We start from the raw sequence: 20,614 nt of genomic DNA, 5'->3' as shown, positions 1-20,614 counted from the left end.
TGACCCACAATTTCAGTTCAATTACTGCTTGCCTTTTACCAAGCGGCCTAACAATCTCTTGATGTCTGTCTAGTCCCTACTATATTTGCCACACTGGTAGGTGCTGTGGGGGAGGGTATTAGGAAAGATTAAGACCCATCCCCTGCTGTCAAAGATCTGAGTGTGGGAGACAGGACTAACAATGAGAGAACAATGGGAGGCAGTATGTGATTCAGGATAAATTGAGTAGTGCAGGCAGTAACTGCTATAGAAATTCAGAGGGAGAAAGCTCTGGGAGCTGGGGCTGCGGGTTGGGGATACAGTGATGTCAAGTGAGATCTGAAGGATGGGTAGTATTGTTTATGCAGATGTGGGGGGAGGGCACTGCATTTGAGGGTGTATGCCCTCATGTGCCCAAGCACACACAGATGCAGAACTGGGTAATGATAATGGATAGCACCCATTGAGCACTCTCTGCACCAAATACTACACAGTCAACTCATTTAAAAATGCATAATCCTAGGAATTGAATAATAATTAGTAGCCCTTCAGTTAATGGAAATCGAGGTGCGGTGAGGTTGCATGAATTGCCCAAGGTGACACAGCAAGTAAAGGGAATGACAGCCCAGGCCCTAAAAAATACATGGCTCTTTTACCTATGAAAAAGAGGAATTCCTGACTCAGATGTGGAAGTTGGCCTGGCTATAGTCATTAAAGAGGGCCATTTTGCCAACAGAGGATCCTCTAGACCAGATTGCCAACCTAGGTTCAGCATGAAAACTGGAGTGATTAATGAAGCCATTTACTGAATCCTACAACCTCATTCTCACTTCCTCAAAGGTAAAACTTGAGGTCTCCTGATGCAGCCATGTCTCTGCCAAGAGGGCCACAACCTGATCCTTGATGTTCCTTGGTTATGTTGCATAGGATTAAACAAAACAACTAAGGAGAATGCATGGGTGAGCCCTGGAATAAACTCCTGTTTGTTGCTGTTCTTTATTAATTAGCACGTGAAGATCATCAGGCCTATAGTGGATACCATGCAAAGCTTGGAATTATATAGAGCTACCTGGCTCTGAAGCTCTATTTGTGTCGGGGGGAAAACCAGACTTGGAAAGGATGGGAGGGCGGTGGCCCGATAATATAGTAGATTGTATTATATGTTTTGCATCTGGCTTGCCGCCAACACCTGAAAGTGTTTCCCAGGCCAAGTGCATAACTGTGTTTTTCTGGATATTTTCCTAACTCACTGTGAGTCTTCAACACATAGTCAACCAACATGGGGTAGATTCTGAGGCCCTTTTCCTCCGTCCTTGTCCCGAGGGGGGCAAACCACCGTCAGTGCGTAGAAAGCAGCAAGGAAGAGGGAGCCATGTTCCAATCAGAGGCTCTTATCGGATTCTGGGGCCCAACACCCCCACCCCCATTGTCCAGGCTGGTCTTCAGTGGCGGGACACCCGGCCCCATGCGGGGTGGGAAGCAGTTGCTCCCTTGGAGGGAGAGAGGAAAGAGAAAGGTCGGGGGGGGGGGGGGGGGGGGAGAGAAGCTTCTTTCATGCAGCAAGTCTACGATGGAGGGCATGGCAGGAGGAAAAGGGCCAAGGAGGGCCGCAAGGCGGAATGGCTGTGGCCTCAGGTGAAGAGAGAAAAATACTGGAGCAGAGCACGAAGTGGGAGAGCAGGGAAAAGAAGGCAAAGGGGCCCTTCCGTCCTCAGGCTCTGGTGGATAGTGGGGCCGCGGCTACAAAGGTAAGGGAAGAGGACATCATGGTTCCTGGGGGAGGCTAGTTTCAGGGTGGAGAGGAGGCAGCGCGCCGAAGAGGTAGATCAGACCCAGCACACACCCCGAGCAACAGCGGCACCGCACAGCCGCTAGGCGCTGGTCAGGCTTATTTATCCCCCCTCCCCCCCCCCGCACACGGTGGGGGGCCGGCTGAGCGCCTACTGTGTGCTCTGCGCAAGAAGATGAGCCCAGGGAACAGCATCGCGGGAGCGAGAGTTGGCCAGAAAGGCTTCACTGAGGGGGCGAGGCACGTAGCCGGCGCTAAAGGAAGGTGGGTGTGCACGCGTGCAGGCTCCAGGAGCGCCCAACGCGAAGCAGGCCGGGGAGGAGGGGGAGGAGGCGGGGACTGAGGCTGGAGGAGGGGGGGCAGGAGGAGGAGGGAGGAGGCCGGGCGAAGGGGCGGCGGGAGGTGTGAACGGTGGGAGCCACGGCAGGGGGAGGGGGGCAGCGCGGGAGGCCTGGGCGGGGAGGTGGGGCAGTCGCGGTCTGAGGGCGGGGGCGGGGGGTGCGAGGCCACGCGGGACGCCGAGGAGGGGACAGTGGGAGGTGGCGGCGGCGGCGAGGGGGAGGAGAGAGGGAGGGGAAGAAGGAGGAAGCGAGTGCGGCCGCTGCAGGGAGAGGAAGACGGGGAGGAGGAGCCGTGCGCTGTGGCGGCGGCAGCGGCGGCAGCTGCGGCCGCCGGGGGAGCCGAGCGCCAGGGCGCTGGGAGCTCGAGGAGCGCGGGAGCTGAGCGGCAGCCGAGCCGGGGCCGCGGGCCGAACTGCCGGTGAGTGGAGCCCCGAGGGGGCGCGGCGGCTGGTTCCCCGGGGCCGGGCGGGAGGCGCGGGCCGCTGCGGCGCCGGGGCGGAGGGAGGGGGCCGGCCGAAGCCCAGCCCCCGGCTGGCCCGGCCTCCTGCTCCCCGTTCCCCCTCCCCCTCCCTCCCCGCGGCTTCCTCCCGCCGCTGCCTGCGCCGGGGGGGGGGGGGGGGGGGCAGGTCCCGGGCGGGCCGCGGGCGGGGGGGAGGTGCTGCCCGAGGGCGGGCGTCTGGGGCCGGGGGTGGAGCTGGGGGCTCGGGGGGTGGACCCGGGGGCGGGAGGCCCACCCGGGACGGCGCTAAATTGGCCGGAGGGGCCCGTCGGCGGCGAAGTTGCTAGCTGGGGGCAGAGAAGGCCACGCGGTTGCCGGAGTAAGAGATTCCCCCTGTGGCGAGTGCGTGAGACGAGGAGTCCGGCGTCCCTGCCAGCCCCGTCGCCCTCCCCGCCTGCCCGGCCCCGTTAGCTCCTCTCCTGGCCTCCGCGTGTCCCCTCGCTGTCACCCCCGCTGCTCCCCGGTTGGCTACCACGGCACTGCCGGGTCCCCTCAGCCCTCACCCTGACCCTCCCGGCCTCCGGCTTCCCCTGACCCCTGCTTGCTTCGCCACTGCCCCTGTTCCCCTTTTCTGCCCTCGCTAGTTACCCGCCCCACTTCGTAATTCCCGATGCAATTGCCTCTTTGAGACCTTTTTTTTTTTTCCTCTCCTTCCTTTTAGATTGGCCAACGGCTCCTTTCAACCCTGCCTCGTTGGTGGCCACTGGAGAAGCGCGGGGGGCTCCCCAGACAGCCGTGGGGACAAGTTAGAGCCAGCACTTGACCCTGGGCCTCGCGTGTAGCTTCCCTTCCCCTGCTCTAGGTGCCCCGGTGTCCGGAGGGCGGGGTGTGGGTGCAGGGGTGTGCCCTCTGTACATGTCCCAGCACCTGGGCAACCCTCTGGGCTTGTGTTCCATCTGGCTCTTGCTTCCTGCACGGTGGTCAAGGGGAACCACTTGGCATCATGTCCCGGTATAGCTACCAAAGTCTCCTGGACTGGCTCTATGGGGGTGTGGACCCCAGCTTTGCAGGCAATGGGGGCCCCGACTGTGCTGCCTTCCTCTCTTGGCAGCAGCGGCTGCTGGAAAGTGTGGTGGTCCTGACCCTGGCCCTGTTGGAGATCCTGGTGGCCCTGCGGCACATCCTGAGGCAGACCAAGGAGGACGGTAGGGGTGGCCGTGGCTGCCAGCCAGAGCAGGTGACCCAGCGGCCAGAGGAAGGCAAGGAGAGCCTGAGCAAGAATCTGCTCTTAGTAGCCCTGTGCCTGACCTTCGGGGTGGAGGTGGGCTTTAAGTTCGCCACCAAGACCGTCATCTACCTGCTCAACCCCTGTCACCTGGTCACCATGATGCATGTGAGTCTGTTGACTTTTTCCCTGGCAGCCTTAGTGGTAAGAGTCATTTATGTGCTCCGGACACTCAGAACCGTAGAGCACTTCATCCTGCGGGAAGGGGACCCTTAAAAATGATTTTCCAAGAGTGGCTGTTTTTGCGTGGATTCCAGATTTGGTTTTCTTTTCACCTTTGCACAATGTGTCAGCCCCACAGTGGAGTTGAGGAACATAGTGATAGAGCCCTAGGAACCACAGGCCCTGCCCTGGCCTTTCACAAGCCTGGAATCCAGCTCCAGCCAGGTGCCCTTTTTGAACCCCATCTGGGATCCATGGGTGGCCCTCACCCCCTCTGTTGCAGTTAATTTCCCAGAGGCCTGATAATGCTCTTTCCTGGAGGTGGTCACATAAGGTTCCTTGTCTCCACTGTGGTACTTTGGGGAAATACTTTTATGGGTTTGCCTTAATGACTCTTTCATTTGGGAGTTTTATGCTCTTAAGGCAAGGTCTGCCTTTGAACTCTGAGGCATTTGAGCAGCACCAAGCTCCTACTAAGTGCATTCTGAAACAGGCTGACTCATGAACTTTGGGCTGGTGATATCTATCCATGGTGAGAGGGTATTTATTTATATATATTTTTTGCAAACCTCTCCATCTTCTCGCTTTTACTCTATTTCCTGTGGTCATGGTCCTGGGTACTCTGAGAGCTGATTTCTTTACCTCCCATTAGTGGTGTTAAGAAAAACAAATGGGATTGAAAAGGAAAGTTGCCAGATACATAAAAATAATCTGGGTGAGGACCAAGAGTGAGACTGTCTTTCTGTACTCAGCTTGTGTGGAGAGATGTTCTAAAACTATAAAATCATAGAGGAGGAGGAAGAGGAGAAAAGGAAAAAAATCTTTTTTAGATTTCAGGGTGTGAGAAACCTGGTGTGTTTTATTCAGGGGCAGTTTTAAAACCTGTCATTAGCATCTTTATTGCTTTTATATTTGTAGAAGGTTATTTTCAGGAGGCTTGTGACAACCCTGTGTGGGGCAGGAGGTTGAGATTATTATCTTGGTTTTATAGACCTGTTGGGCCCAGGGATGGGAGATCACTTGCTTGCAGCCAAAAGATGAATTAGCATCTGGTCTGGAAAGCTAACCCACCCTCTCTGGGGTTGCAAGCTGTCAGTGGAATGACAGGGCTGTTTCAGGGGGAGGCCGAGGCTGATCAGCAAGGCACTGCCTACTTGTGGCTTTGACGCCTGCTCTGCATGTGTTCTAGGTATATCTTTGATTGCAGGTTCCTGGCCTCAGTTTCCCAATCTGTAAAACGTGGTGAATGGCCTCAAGGCTCTTCCCATCTTTGCAGATGTGGCACGGAGGTGTGGATAGCTGTGGAATAAAGAGGCTGTTATTGATTGGGTGGCTCTCACCACCAAGCAGGGCTGAAGGGCAGCATTTTTTTTAAGAGAGGGCTTCTTGGGATGTGATGCCATTCACAGGAATCCTAGGGCTCTCCCAGCTAGATCTTCTGGGTAAATTTGAGCCAGTCCTCTTTCTTTCTTTTTCATGAATGGGCTTTTTGTTAATGAGAGGAAACAACGCATTTCAGCCACTGCTGTGTGAGGCTCTTGGGACCGGAGTGCTTTTTTTGGATGGCAGGTGGTGAGGGTCAAAGGGTGCCTCTTCCACAAAGGGGTCTTGAGGCCTCTGGCAGCCACATATCTAGAAGGTCAACAAAGGACTAAATTCAGCCTGACTGAGGCTGCTCCTGGTGTGATGACATCAAACCTGGCAGCACCAGGGTTTTCAGTGGAAAGGTTTTTAGAAGCTTTTAGAAGCCTCTGGAGACTTAGTTCTGGCATTAATGAGTTATGTGACCTTGAGGAAGAGTATACTTGCTGGGCCTCAGTTTGCTCATCTGCAAAATGAGACAGCTGCATTCCCAGCTCTGGACAGTCAACGTTCTCTGATTTTTCTCTCCTTAAGTAGTGGCCAGGAATGCACTAGAGAGCTCTTCTGGAAATGCTTTTGGTCTCCTCATCTGGAAAAAGGAAACTCATTTCTTCTTGGCTGAGCTCAGATGGCCTTGTTCATTTTCTGCTTCCTGTATCTCCCCAGTAAAGTCAACCTGACCAGGCCACATATAGATGATGCTGGCATTCGGGGCTGGCTGCTGTGAAGGGATGGATGCTTAGTGTGTGTATGGGGGGGGGGGGGTAGTCTAGGGACTGATTCCTGTCACCTGTGATTTTTTTCCTCATCCCATGCTTCGCTTAAACTCTGGAGCCCTAGGGCTGAGGCAGAGAACAGAGTCACACCAGGAATTCTTGAGCCTGCCCCAGTATTACTCGCCTTTGCTCTTTACTCCTGTCACTTCTTTGTGTCATTTAAATAGTCACCTCAGGCCTGCTGTGGGATCCAGGCTTTGGTCAGTCCCATATCCCATACCTTACCTATGGCTCTTCCTGGAGAGCAGGAAAGTATGGGTTTTTAAAAGTTGTTATGAGTCCTTAAAGAAAAAAAATTTAACCACAGATGATTGGAAACAGTTTTCTGACTTGACTGCAGCAAGGACTAAGGATAGTAAGTCTGGTTAATAATACCTTACACTTATCTGACACTTTACTGTTTATAAGACACCTGATTTTCATGTACCTGATCTTATTTAGGGTTATGATAGGTTAGCTTGGGCCTGGAAACAGAGATGGCAAAATGTTTCTTGTGGCTGTGTATATTCCAAAGGGGAGATGTTGAGGACAGAGCAATGCTTTGGCAAGTGAACTTGCTGAATTAGACAACACGATGGCAGGACATTCTGTGGAGTTCAGAGATCCCGAAAAGGCAAGGGACCGACACATTGGCTGAAATGAAAGGGGATAGCTTAGCAGAAACATTTCTGATGTGTTTTTCTCCATTGGATGACTCAATTTGGGCTTCATAGAAAGGCCTTGTTCCTCAGAGTCCATGTAAGTTTCTAACAAGGACAGTATTGCTTTAGGCCAGGAAGTGGAAGAGTTGGAGGGAATTGGTTAGTCTCCCCATCTCCCATTTTTCAGTCTGTAAAATATTTATTCCTGAGGCCTTTTTCAACAGCACCTCATCATAGCCATGCTGCTCTTGGGTGACTGCTAGCTTTAGAAGCATAAGCAAGGGCAGTTCTCATGGCTGAATTCAGGTCTTGATTAATATTTCTGCTGTTCACTTTCTTTTTGGTCTCATCTGATTTCTCAAAGACCCCGGGACTGTGGATGATAGAGGTTTGTGTGATTGAAGCACCAGCATCTCCCATCTCAGTGTAAGCCAGAGATCCTTGAGGGTTCTCAAGAACAGCAAGCAGCAGGCAAGACCTCCACATTGTCGTTAAGACCCTTAGTGAATATCAGTGGTGTTTACCAATTACGTCAATAAATGTTTCTCCAAGCATGGCTACTTCCTTAATGCATATTATTCTGGCAAGCAGGGTGACAGAATGAATTTAGTCAGTGATGATGCAATTTTCCAAAAATCACCCAGCAATATAGTGACCAGAGGTGACTTTCAACCTGAGCCACCACTGTGGGAATTGAAGCTTTAACAGAAGGAGATTCTCATAGCGACTTAAGTTGCAGAGTCTACAGTTTTCTTAGCAGGATGGTTCACATGCTAGAAATTGGACTGGTTGTATCTGTAAAGACTGGTGTTCTTCAGTTAGTGAGTGGTCCATTATCTCCCTGGCGTCTGGTTATATCGTCTCTGTCTTAGGAATGTAACAAAAAGATCCCATTTTGGATGCCTTTGCTAATTGACCAATTCCTGCCAGTTCTGTACGTATCTGTGTCAACAAATCCTGATTGGGCACTGAACTTAGTGGGGTACAGCATATGGATGCTCACATAAGGCAAGCTGCAAACAGGCTGGATATTGGCCAAATTAATAATCAATGCTGCAGATCTCGGAGCCCCAAGCCACTGTTTTTAGCCCATATTTCTGAGTGAGCCCCACCCTTTTAAAGAGTCGCCGTTGCTGTCAGTGCTCTGTCTTCTTTACATTGTATTAAAAGTCTCATTTCCATCAAATGTGGCTTGGGATCCCTGGGTGGCACAGCGGTTTGGTGCCTGCCTTTGGCCCAGGGCGTGATCCTGGAGACCCGGGATCAAATCCCACATCAGGCTCCCGGTGCATGGAGCCTGCTTCTCCCTCTGCCTGTGTCTCTGCCTCTCTCTCTCTCTCTCTGTGACTATCATAAATAAATAAAAAAAAATTTAAAAAATATATATATAAAAAAAAAAATGTGGCTTGCCTGCTTTTTGCTCCACTGTTTGATTTTTCCCTACTTCTTCCTTCCTTGCTGAAAGTGTAAGAATGGCACCTATCCAAAACAGTCCTGAGCTTTTTGTGACACCTTTTGGAACTAACTGAATAAACAGTGGCATTTTCTGTTGCCCCGTGATGGATTTGTTTTAGAGGAGACCTGATGGATTTGAGAACTAGGCTTTTTGTCCTCCCCCTCCTTCTTGCACTCCTTGACTTGAGACCAGCCACACCTCCTTCCCCATCTGTTGTCTGGAGCACTGATATCTGCTCCTGCTTGGAATTGACGTCGGTGGGTAATGGGTACAATGAGGGATCCAGCCATCTGCTGACAGCTTATCAGATGGACTGTGTCCTATGTCATCAGTCCAGGGGGACACAAGAGGATAATGTTTATATGGGCCTCAGCAGTGAAGCATGACATTCCTTTTTAGTTTATTTCTCCCCCCAAGGAAATTTGCAGAGAATTTTTCCATCTTTCATTGTTACAGTCTTTTGGGGGCATCCATTATAAAGAGAAGTGGCATGCATTGGTAGCTTAAACACCCCACAGACAGCCCTGGGATTTAACATTATGATGTGAGTTTTGCTCATGGATTGCAATGGGAGCCTGAGCAAATTATCTCATCTTTTCCTGCCTCCATCTACTCCGTGAAATGGGCCATGTGAAAGGAAAGCATTTTAATCCTCTGAGTTAACTATGTGGTCACTTAAACAGAGAAACTGGGAAGAGCGGATCAGAGCTGGTTGATGACCAATATCTGTTTACCTCAAACTCAGAAACTGACAAACCTCAACTCCTTCGCACCTTTCTTGATAGCTTTTGGAATTCATTCCTCTACGCATTTCTGTTGCTTTTTTCTGGCTCCTGGCCCACGCCTGCACACCCTTCTAATGTACAGCTTATGAAACTGGACGCAGGGGTACCTGGGTGGCTCAGTGGTTGAGCATCTGCCTTTGGCTCTGGTCATGATCCGAGGGTCCTAGGATCGAGTCCCACATTGGGCTCCTCACAGGGAGCCTGCTTCTCCTTCTGCCTGTGTCTCTGCCTCTCTCTCTCTCTCTCTGTGTGTCTCTCATGAATAAATAAATCTTTAAAAAAATAAATAAAAAATAAAGAAAGAAAGAAACTGGACTCTGTGACTTCTACCAGTCTCTACCTAGCATCTGCTAATACAATCTAGCATGGTGACTGCTTTTTTTTTTTTAAAGATTTATTTTTTGAAAAAAGATTTTATTTATTTATTCATGAGAGACACAGAGAGAGGCAAAGACACAGGCAGAGGGAGAAGCAGGCCCCATGCAAGGAAGCCCGATGTGGGACTCGATCCCCAGACCCAGGATCACACCCTGAGCCAAAGGCAGACGCTCAACCACTGAGCCACCCAGGCGTCCCGATTTATTTATTTATTCATGAGACACACACACACACACACACACACACACAGAGAGAGAGAGAGAGAGAGAGAGAGAGAGAGAGAGGGAGAAGCAGGCTCCATGCCGGGAGCCCAACGCGGGACTTGATCCTGGGACTCCAGGATTGCGCCCTGGGCCAAAGGCAGGCGCCAAACCGCTGAGCCACCCAGGGATCCCCATGGTGACTGCTTTTAAGCAACAGTATGTTGCTGGCTCCTATTCATGGGGTGATCCACAGGCTCCCTGGATCTCTGTCCCTTGGCCATAGATGTACCACCTTCATCATGGGCAACATAGGATTTGTTGTGTGTGTATTCCTCCCTACTGTAGATCATTTTGAAGATTTCCTTTCTGGATGACCGTGACCCAAGTCCAGTTATTCCAGTCATTCTGTTAACAGCTTTTGTCTCCCTTTCTCAACCCTCTGAACATTCCTCAGACTTTTTGGCTGATTAACATGTACCTTTGTATACTTTTAGGTAATTCTGTGTTTGGCTGGGTCACTTGTTTTTGCACGTTTGTTCAGCCTCCACTGTTAGCACAAACAAATTTTTTTTAGTGGAAAGTAGTGTTTTTTTTTTCTTTGTAACTCCCTGCAGAGCTTAACATAATAGCATATGTGTATATTAGTTGTTTACCTGGATAATATTAACCAACTGACAGAGCTCTCTTTTTTCCTTCCTTTATTTATTTATTTGTTTGTTTCCCTCCAGTGGTCCTGTCTGTGTTACCTTGAAGTCTGATTGGCATGGTTCCTCAGTCTCTTATGCCCATTAGGAGAATCACCTGTTTTTTTTTAAAATAACCAAAGAGAGAGGTGGTTTCAGCTCCAGCTCACACAACTTTTTTTTGTTGAATTCTATCACAAAGAGCCAATTATTAGAGCTTACAGCCCGCTCTCTGCCCAAAGTATCTGTTCACTTTCATCCTAGTGAGGAAATTATACTGTTGGATCTTGATCTTAATCCCTTGGCAGACATCTGGATGGGCCTACTTTCTTCTTTCCCTTCTTTAATATCCTATAAATTAAAGAAATGTTATTAGGCTAGTGACTCACTTTCCATCTCTTTCTGGATTTTTCGGTGGGTAGCCCATTGTCATTCATGCCTCTTTGAAATGCCCTCTATAGGAAGAGTCAGGTTTGTCAACTTCTGGTCTTTCATATCTTTTTCTTTTTTGTACTTTAATTTTTTTCAGCTTTATTGAACTATTATTGACAAAGTTGTAAGGCACTTAAAGCTTACTATGTGATGATTTGATGTACACACACATATTTAAAAGGGCTCCCTCGTTGAGTTAACACATTCGTGGTCTTACATATCTTTTGTTAAATTGAGAGTATCTTATCCTAGCTTCCCCCTCTTCTGCCAGTAACTGCCAGAGTGGACATGAAGAGACAGTCAGTGCAGGGGAGAGAAGTGATTCTGAAACATTCTTTGTGAAAGATGCCATTAGAAACTTGTTATAATGCAGATGCCTGGCTCTCTAAGTGACATCTGAGTAGGTAGATGGTGAGGATGGCAATCTGTATTTATTACAAACTGCCTAGTAATTCCGATGCCCATGAGCCTTGGACCCCACTGGAGAGACTTTTTCTAGTAGCTGAGGTATTAGGTGGCAAGTTGGTTCAAAAGCTCATCCTGACTGGCATGAATCTGGGTGGTCTGTGGGCAGGGCACTTGACCTTCTGGCAGTGCCTCAGTGTTTATGTAGGTGTTAAATAATGTGGCTACAATTAAAGGTGGAGAGCCCCAAGTTTTTGCGAGGTAGATTTTAAGGTAGCTTTTGCATTCCAGTGGCTTATTGGGTGACCGGGAGAGTTTTGTCACTGAAGTATTTTAGCCAGGCCTCCGTCACCTTCCAGTCTTTCCACATTCCTTCCCTCCCTTGCAGTCCCGAAGATCTTTGGGAACTAAAGGGAGGAGCTATTGACAGATAGTTACTATATACTAACTCTCTGTATGCAGGACAGTTTGTTTGTTTATGTACTTATTTTATTAGAAAGAGAAGGAGGGAGGAGCAGAGAGAAAATCCTGAATTCCAAGCAGGCGCCATTCCCAGTGCTGAGCCCGATGTGGGGCTCGATCTCACCACCCTGAGCTCATGACCTGAGCTGGTATCCAGAGTCGGTCACTCAACCCACTGAGCCACCCAGGCACCCCTGGATGCTTGTTTCAAATGCTCATGGGAATTTATTCATTCTTGATTCCACTCAGCAACTATTTATCTAACATCTATTGTGTGTGATACATTGTGCCAGCCAAGTGGAGACTCCAAGATAATAAGAAACATTGTTTCTCCTCTTGTTGCTCAGTTTATTTATTTATCATTTTAAAAAATATGTATTCACGAGAGACAGAGAGAGAGACAGAGACATAGGCAGAGAGAGAAGCAGGCTCCATTCAGGAAGCCCAATGTGGGATTCGATCCAGGACTCAGGGATCATGACCTGAGCCAATGGCAGATGCTCAGCTGCTGAGCCACCCAGGCATCCCTTGTTGCTCAGTTTAGATAGATGAGACAGGCAGGAGAGCAACTAAATTACAATATTAAAAGGATAGTAACAGATTTGAACAAAGCAGAGCACAGAGGGTCTTGGGTTTTGTTTGTTGTTGTTGTTTTTTTTTTCGTATTGCAATTAAGGAAAGCCTTCTAAAAGAGGTGACATTTGAACTGGCTCATGAAGGAGACACAGCTACACCAGAGCAGGAACTCTTCTTTGTCTGGTTTTCTATTCTAATGCCTCTAATAGGGCCTGGCTCATAGTAGGTGCTCAATAATCACGTGGGAATGAATGGTAGGTGTTTGTTGGGTGTTGTGGCGGTGGGGGAGGGAAGGGAGTTTTAGGCATAGGAAACAGTATATGCAAAGCACAGGGAAGCATCGCGACCGTAAGCAGTCTTACAGTTCCGTGCATCCTGACTGCCACATATGATTATTAGGGGCAGATCTTATCTTATTTCTCCCTTGGCAAACCAAATAAAACTCCAGAACTGCTCTGTCATTTCTGCGCTGTTGATAAGACAACTGCAGTTGCTCATTGGTGCTCAGTTGGGGGCCTGTGAAATAGAGCATTTTGTTCTTTGTGCTGTCCCAAGGAGGGCCTACACTGACAAGGACGGACACAAAGGACATTGATGTGAGCTAGCAGGCATTAAATACAGGAAATGAGCTAGCAGGCATCCCACCTGTGGCCAGATGATAATTTTTAGTGCTCATGGGATGGTTGCTACCCCTGCTAATGTCCACAGCAGAACTGAACTGATGAAATGGGATGCTATCCTGCTACTTTGCTTTTTCCTATTCCTTCTCCCCTGCTTCCAAGTCTCTCTGCCAACCCATCCCATCCAAGCTTGCCCCCTTCCAGAATAATCCCAGCTCTAAAACAGTCCCTTCTACAGTCCAAAAATGCCTGTTCCCGTCAGAGGTGGTGATATCCACGGGAAAATTAAGAAGAAAGCAGTTCCATTGAAGAGGTTCATTCTGAAGTGTGAATGGCTCATAGATCCAACCGGGTGTGGGGAAGAGGATTTTTCTTTCTTTTTTTCTTTTTTAAGATTTTCTTTATTTATTAGAAAGAGTGAGCGTGAGTGCACGAGCAGGGGGAGGGGCAGGGAGAAAGGAGAGGGAGAAGCAGGCTCCCCACTGAGCAGGGAGCCTAATGTGGGGCTCGATCCCAGGACCCCAGGATCATGACCCAAGCCAAAGGCAGATGTATAACAGGCTGAGCTACCCAGGCACCCAGGGAGAGGATTTTTCAAAAGGACCTCATTACCCCAACCTGATGTCCAATTGTTGGGGTACATCACAGTGTTTTTGAGCAGGTGACCTTTCCCATGTTCTTTGCCCCATTTTTTGGCCGCTCTGTTCTCAGGGGGTTGTCTTGCTAACCCCCCACCCCCATAAGTCTCTCACTAAGGTGCTTGGACTCAGCAGTTCAATTTGAAGGCTTGGGGAGGACTCCTTTTCTGGGCATCAGTCCTCCCTATTAGCTCCTTCCCAGGGAAAGGGCTGCCAGCTAAATAGGACATGGCTTACACATATGTCAATGCATGGTGTGTCAGGGGACCTGGCCCGTTGCCAGCTTGAGATCCTGAAGGGGAAGGTTTACGGCATCTCTCAGTTGGCTGTGGTTCCTTTACTGTAGCTGCTGGAGGAAATGCTGAAGGGAGGAAGGGAGGATGAGTCTTGTCCTGGGCCTGGAGGTCCTTGGGGAAGGGAATGGATGGCAGGAGCCAGGAGGTCAGAGAAGATTGGCCCATTGGGCAAAAACCATCCAAACTCTGCTCTGTGGGCAGGTGTTTGGGTGAGTGGAAGAATAAGAAGCAAAATTGTCTGGAGGAGAAAGCAGGAAGCCTGAGCCCCTTCTAACTCCATCCCGATGCCTTCATTCTCACTGTCTCTGTCACATATTGGTGGTGATAGAAGCTCCGGGTGTATTTTGCCCATGTGTTTTGAATCACCTTTGCCAGTGGACCAACTATGTTTGCAGAAAGACTGCCTGACTGTGCTCTGGCTGTTGCTAGCAAAGAGACATTTCATTCAGGTACCGATTAGATAAGGCACAGAGTCAGATTGCACAGTGAAGCTCTTAACTATGGCTCTGGGAGCCCTGAGTAAACACTAATTAGATGTTCTGGGCAGAGCAGTAGATGAGGCTGCTGGCTGTGAGGTGCTGTCTTCAGAAGTCGGCTTGAGATGAAGATGAGGGTAAGGAGAGGCTTCTGGATGGAGTCCTGATCCTCTTGTCCTACCTGAATCAGATCTGAACTGACACAGAAGGCTTCCTCATGGGCATTGACCCACCAGATTTTTGCTGGGCCCCTGTAGGCTTGGAGGTAAGATGCAGCAGGGAGCCTAAGTGGGGGCAGTGGAAATGCCTCCTTTTTCTCCTCCAAGTTCAGCCTAGCGGCTCGAGCCTTTTTGGACCGTATTTCCTGGGTGTGCATTTTAGCTGCCTCACCACATGATTTTAGATGTGTTACTTAACTGCTGCACACTTCAGTTTCGCTCATCTGTAAATGGGGATAATAGTATCTACCTCATATGTTGTGATGATTCAACGAGACAAAGCAAGCATTTTAGTGGAAGTTCTGGCTTATGGTGAACATGCAATAAATGCTAGCAGATTTTCATAGTAGCAATATTACCATGATGTATTTCAAGGCAGCAGTATCACACTGGGTAAGAGCACAGACTCTAGGGTGGTAAAGGCTTGGGTTCAAATCTGTCTAGCTGTCTAGCCCTGGGCAAGTTCTTTAACCTCTCTGAGCCTGTATTATCATGTTTGTAACATGGAGTAATAGTCATCCCTTTCCTGCCCGGCTGTTATGAGGATTAAGTGGGGGGGAAAGGAGAAAATGCTCCTTAAGCACTTAAGATAGTATTTGGCACACAGTAAACATTTAATAAGTTTTAGCTGTGATGATGATAGTGCCGACAGTGACCGTCATCATTATCATTATGGCTGCTGCTCCTGTAAGCTGGGGTGCCTGATGTTGGGATAAGACCATAAGGATTAGGTACGGGAAGGCAGCTTTAAGAAGCTCATCTAAGAAAAGCTTTCCTGGCATCTCTATTCCATGTAGTGGGCAAAAATACTGGTCCCATGATATTAGCGCCTATGTAATCACCTTAGGGCAGTGTTGCTTAGCTGTCTGAAGCCTATGGACAGCTTTCTAGGCAATTTGAAAAGTTCCTTGAAATCACCCAGTCCTGGCTGAAGAATTTGGAGGATGGCTGTTACTGGTAGGAAGCTTGGCTTTTCAGGGACCTCTGGGCTGCTCTTCATTACTGGGCTGACTTCACGGGGCAAACAATCTTGAGATTGGTGTCCTAGGAAACTTGTGAGTACCAGATGGAAGTATGGAAGTAGGGGTTTGGGGTAGACAGAGACAGGTGTGTAGATTTCTTTTTAAAAATATTTTATTTATTTATTACTTATTCATTTATTTATTTATTCAACCCTTACCAGGGTTAGGTAGTTATCAGAGGAGGTAGGGCCGCTCCCAGACAAAGGCAAGTTCATGCTCTGAGACGAAGGCAAGTTTAAAGTAGACCAGTGGTGGGACGCCTGGGTGGCTCAGTGGTTAAGTGTCTGCCTTTGGCTCAGTCCATGATCCTGGGGTCCTAGGATTGAGTCCCTCATCAGGCTCTGTGCAGGGAGTCTGCTTCTTCCTCTGCCTGTGTCTCTGCCTCTCTCTCTGTGTGTCTCATGGATAAATAAATACAATCTTAAAAAAAAAAAAAAAGACCAGTGCCTTGCTTTACCTGTCAGATGGATAGAAAATGGACAGAAAAAGAAAACAATCACGATAGCTCCGGGATATGGTAAACCACTTGCATTTTCAAGACCAGCTCACTCTCTTTGCTCTGAGGGCTAAGCCACCCTTAAGTGCAGCCTTCAGGGCCAAGGCCACGGTCATGTGACTTCACAGCCATGGAGTGGGGGGTGCCTCCCACCCTTGGACACCCCCCACCTGGAGGCTATTGGAAGGCATCCCTAGGGGTAGATTGCCACAAAGGGTCCTCTTCATATCACTGCTTGCTCCTTGTCTGCTGGCACTTGTTATGAGTTTCCTCTTTGAAGTTCCCGGCGCTTCAGTGTGTGTGTGAGCCCCTCACTTGCCCCTTTATCTCAGGGCCCTGCAGGAATGTTCCTGAGGGTCATGTGCCCAAGTGCCTTATTATCTTCAGTGCTGTCTCCCCTTCTCCCCCAGGCTGTGGCACTACGTGGGCATCTCTCCCTCTTTCCTGGGCTCCCCAGGCACCCCGAAGGAGCAGGGCTACTTCCACCTTTGGATTACCATTCTACTGCATGGCACCCCACCAGACCCTGCAGTTCAGCTGTTCTCAGAATAGCCCTGCAAACTTAGCACCAAGCTAAGGTCATGTTTCTTGTCTGCCTGAGAGGGTTTTGGCCAGGGAGGGAAGAGAACAGATTGGTGCCTCCCCCACCCTGGCCCCAGCCCCGTGGTGGCCATCTTCCTCTGCTGGGGCTTTCTGGGGGTGGGTTTGCTGGTGTGGACACAGGAGGTTGGGGGCGGGGCATCCTTTAGGCCAAGACTGCATTGGATCCATGGAGAAGAATGTGGAGCCTACCATGTAGGGGCTCCTGACTGCTGTGGGGTGTTTGGCTGTGCCTCACAGCCAGTGGTGCTATGTTTGCTCAGATGGACACACATGGAAACCAGGCTGGGATCATCTTCCTAAGTGTCTTACTCCCTGCTTTGGGTCTGTCCGGAAAAACAATTTCTAGAGTACACTGGTCTGCACCTGTTGTTGTTTTTGGGTGTGTGAGTATATGTGTGTTTTGTGTGTGTGTGTGTGTGTGTGTGTGTGTCCTCCTCCCCTACCTCCACTGCGGACTAACCCTGGCCCCTCTATTTACATTTTCTCTTTACATTCCTCTTGGGCTTGGGGGTCTCGCTTTCTAGTTACAACTATCCATCACCATGAAGACAGTTGGTGCCACTGCTCCTGTAGGGCCCCCCTCCCTGCCTGCCCAGACCTTTTAAACACTGAATCCCACAACTGAGTCAAGTGGGCAAAAGGAGTCAAATTTAAGAGAAAGCCATTGCTAGAATTTTCTGTTATCTCTGTCAACTATGAAAGTTAGTAGCAGTAATGACCCTTATAACATTTTTGAGCACGTGTTTCTCCCCAGGTAAGGTGCTAATAAGTCTACCTCTGGTACAGTACCTCATTTGTAGCCTTCCACAAAGGTCATTTTTATTTTATCTCATTCTTTCTTTCCCTTGGTTCTAACCGATTTCCCCTTTGGTTGACTAAAATATACCAAAAAACATATTCTAGCAGTCCTCCCTTGGGTTTGCCAAAATGGCAGAGCAGTGCCAAGTCAGAGCTGAAGGAAACCCAGAGACTCATCTGGTTCGCCTCCTCCCTCATTTTTCCACTTTCACAAACTGCGATCCAGAGAGAAGTGATTTGTTCAAAGTCACACAGCTGACTAGAAGCAGAACTGAGTCTCCCAAATCCCGGTTCACTGTCTCTCTCTAATGCCACACATGGCCTCATTCCACCCCCAACCATTCTAGTGCCAAAGGAGCTAGGCTTTTGTTCTTGCCTACCAGTAGAGAAAGAGAAATCTCATGTTGTTTGAGCAGGACTCAGAAACCACATCTAGCAAGGGTGACAAAGGTCAAAGAGGAAAAAGGTCAAAGCAATGTGTCATCTTAGTGGGAGAGGTTGGTAAACAGTGAAAAGTCAAAGAGTGCTGTCCAAAGAGTGCTGGATTAAGCATTAGCCAGCCCTGAACCTTGGTTATAGAATTCATCGTTAAGTAGTTGACAGAACCTCTCAGTGGTGGCTAATCAGGGGGACCCTCTCTGTGCTTCAGTCTTCTTATAATAAGACTTAGAGCATGGCAGTTAAGAGTACAGGCTCGGGATCCCTGGGTGGCGCAGCGGTTTGGCGCCTGCCTTTGGCCCAGGGCGCGATCCTGGAGACCCGGGATCGAATCCCACATCAGGCTCCCGGTGCATGGAGCCTGCTTCTCCCTCTGCCTGTGTCTCTGCCTCTCTCTCTCTCTCTCTCTGTGACTATCATAAATAAATAAAAAAAAAAAAAAAAAAAAAAAAAAAAGAGTACAGGCTCTGCCCGGTGGCGCAGTGGTTTAGCACCGCCTGCAGCCCAGGGCGTGATCCTGGAGACCCTGGATCAAGTCCCACGTCAGGCTCCCTGCATGGAGCCTGCTTCTCCCTCTGCCTGTGTCTCTGCCTCTCATTCTCTCTCTGTGTTTCTATGAAGAAATAAATAAAATCTTAAAAAAAAAAAGAGTACAGGCTCTGGAGCTGGACTGGCCAGGTTCAAATCCCAGCTCTGTTGCTTTCCAGCTGTGTCAAGGCCTTGGGCAGGTTCATTGACATTTCTGGGATTTTTTTTCCTCTGTAAAATGGGGAGAATAGTATCTACTTTGTAGGGTTCTTGTAAGAATGCATGTTCTTGTGAAATGCATTTTTACATGTAAAGTATTTATTTAAAGATTTTATTTATTCATTTGAGAGAGAGAGAGAGAGAGGGAGAGGGCACAAGTGGCAGGGAACAGCAGAGGGAGAGGGAGAAGCAGGCTTCCCAATATGAGGGAGAGCAGAGAGCCAGATGTGGGGCTGGATCCCAGGACCCCAGGATCATGACCTGAGCTGAAGGCAGATGCTTAACCCACTGAGCCACCCAGGTTCCCCTTACATGTTAAGTATTTAGAACAGTGTCTGGTGTGTAGCGAGTGTTTCATAAATGTGAATAATGGCTGTTAACACCATAGGATGGGATGATTATCTCTGCCCTTCCCAATTCATAGGGTAAGTGGTGAGAAGCATGTGAAATAAGGTCCGTGTATCAAAAGTGCTAGCTCAATGGGAAGAATTACTTTTCAAGAGCATGAACATTCCAAGTTTTATTCGCACATTGTGTCTAGGATCAGATACTGATGGATTTTTTCTTTGGTGATCTGGTAGGCTTATGTTTTGTAAAAATGCTGAGGCCATCAACAACGTGTACTGCTTTCTCCCTCCTAGTGTACTCAAGGGCGCTTGAGATTCATGCACCTCAAGTAAAGTGGTTTGAGGGCTTGAAATGAAAAGCAATTATATTCTTCCCTCAATGTTCCTATTTTCATTGATGGCACTGCAGGCCATCCAGTGACCCTGGTTAAATCCTTTGAAACCTTTTCACATTTCCATTCCTCCCTTTTCCTCCCTTCTATCATGACAGTCTCTGAGTGATCCTAATTCTGTCTTTCATCATCTCTTCCATCTGTCTCTTCCTTCTTTGATTCCCTCTGCCTTAATTCATCTGGTTATCTTCATCACCATCACCATCATCATCACCACTGCCATCTGGCTTATTATGGTAGCTCCTGACTGATTCCTGCTCTGTTTATCCTTTACACTGCTGCCAGGATGATACAAGTAACACACATGCTGGGGCATGACACACCATTGCTCAAAAGCCTTCAATAGCTCCGTATTACCTGACATCTTATGCATATACCTCACGGTGCTCTGAGGTGCTTTTGCTAATCATTCATAGGCATGCTTTTCCAGTGAGTTGCCATATAAATTCCAAATCTTTTTTTTTAGCATAGCATTTTAGGCAGTTCCTGTTGATCATTTGGAGTTGGCATATAGACTAGTGCTGGCAAATAGATAAGCTCTTTAGAGAAAGCTTGAACTCCTTATGATGATAGGATTCAGAGTCTCCTTTGGTCTTTCTTTCTAGCCTTATCCTCTTGTACATTCCTTTTCAATGTGTGCACCATGTACTTCTATGCCTCTCTGAGTTTATACTTTGTTCATGCCATACCTTCAGCCAGAAATATTCTCTTTCCTTTTCCTGTCGAAATGCTAGTCATCATTCAAGGCTCAGCCCAAACACTGCCTGTTGTAAAGCTTCCTTCAAACCTCCACCCCAGATTTAGCCACTCTTGTCTATTTTAACATTTTACTCTGCCTTGGATTACATAATTGTTTATGTATATTCCCCACTCCTTAGAGTATATGTTCTATGCCTGTGTTTTTATGAATTGCTCTAGCCCCCACCACATCTACTGACTACTAGACTCCTGATTGGGAAAATTCTGTTTTTCAGATGACAGAATGGAGGCTTAGCAGAATAGGGTCACAAGTTCATTTTGGGACTTGTCCAGTTCTAGAGGCTTGAGACATTGAAGCTAGAATGGCCAGCAGGCAATTGAGTTGTGATTAGGGCTCAAAATGTTAATTTAGGAAGTTGTCTAGAGAAGATAAAATAGAAGACTAGAACATCACGCCAGCTAGGGAAGAGAAGGAAGAAAATTATTCTGTGGGATGGCTGCTTTTGGGGGGCAGAAAGTAGCCTCAGCAAAGGAGCCATCCAGGAAGTGGAAGGAGTTTCAGGAAGCAGGAGCAGGTCCCCTGTGCCACGTGGTACAAAGGGGCCTTGAGAAGGGGCAGTTGGAATTGGTGAGTACAGGCTGGTCCTGTGGCTAGCCATCTACCCACTTC

At 48.6% G+C, this 20,614-nt stretch overlaps 1 protein-coding gene across 9 annotated transcripts in view; it reads left to right on the top strand.

Moving 5' to 3' along the window:
• Nucleotides 1-20,614, top strand: part of TMEM164 (transmembrane protein 164) — a 198,845-nt gene that overhangs the window by 31,571 nt on the left and 146,660 nt on the right. For 2 of the 9 annotated variants that reach the window (XM_077889180.1, XM_077889178.1), the window contains exons 1-2: nucleotides 2,816-2,950; nucleotides 3,270-3,941. The exons of 1 other annotated variant lie outside the window; for it this stretch is intronic. In XM_077889180.1, the coding sequence (XP_077745306.1) occupies nucleotides 3,552-3,941 (390 nt within the window). In that variant the 5' untranslated portion in view covers nucleotides 2,816-2,950; nucleotides 3,270-3,551. Of the gene's footprint in view, nucleotides 1-2,375; nucleotides 2,528-2,813; nucleotides 2,951-3,269; nucleotides 3,978-20,614 lie in introns of those variants that run through there. 6 more of the 9 variants (XM_077889179.1, XM_077889174.1, XM_077889176.1 and 3 more) reach the window with 5 other exon arrangements.

This window comes from Canis aureus, chromosome X, assembly GCF_053574225.1.
Source record: "Canis aureus isolate CA01 chromosome X, VMU_Caureus_v.1.0, whole genome shotgun sequence".
Lineage (NCBI taxonomy): Eukaryota > Metazoa > Chordata > Mammalia > Carnivora > Canidae > Canis > Canis aureus.
Note: the sequence above shows the minus strand (reverse complement) of the source record. Positions and strands in the feature narration are given on the sequence as shown.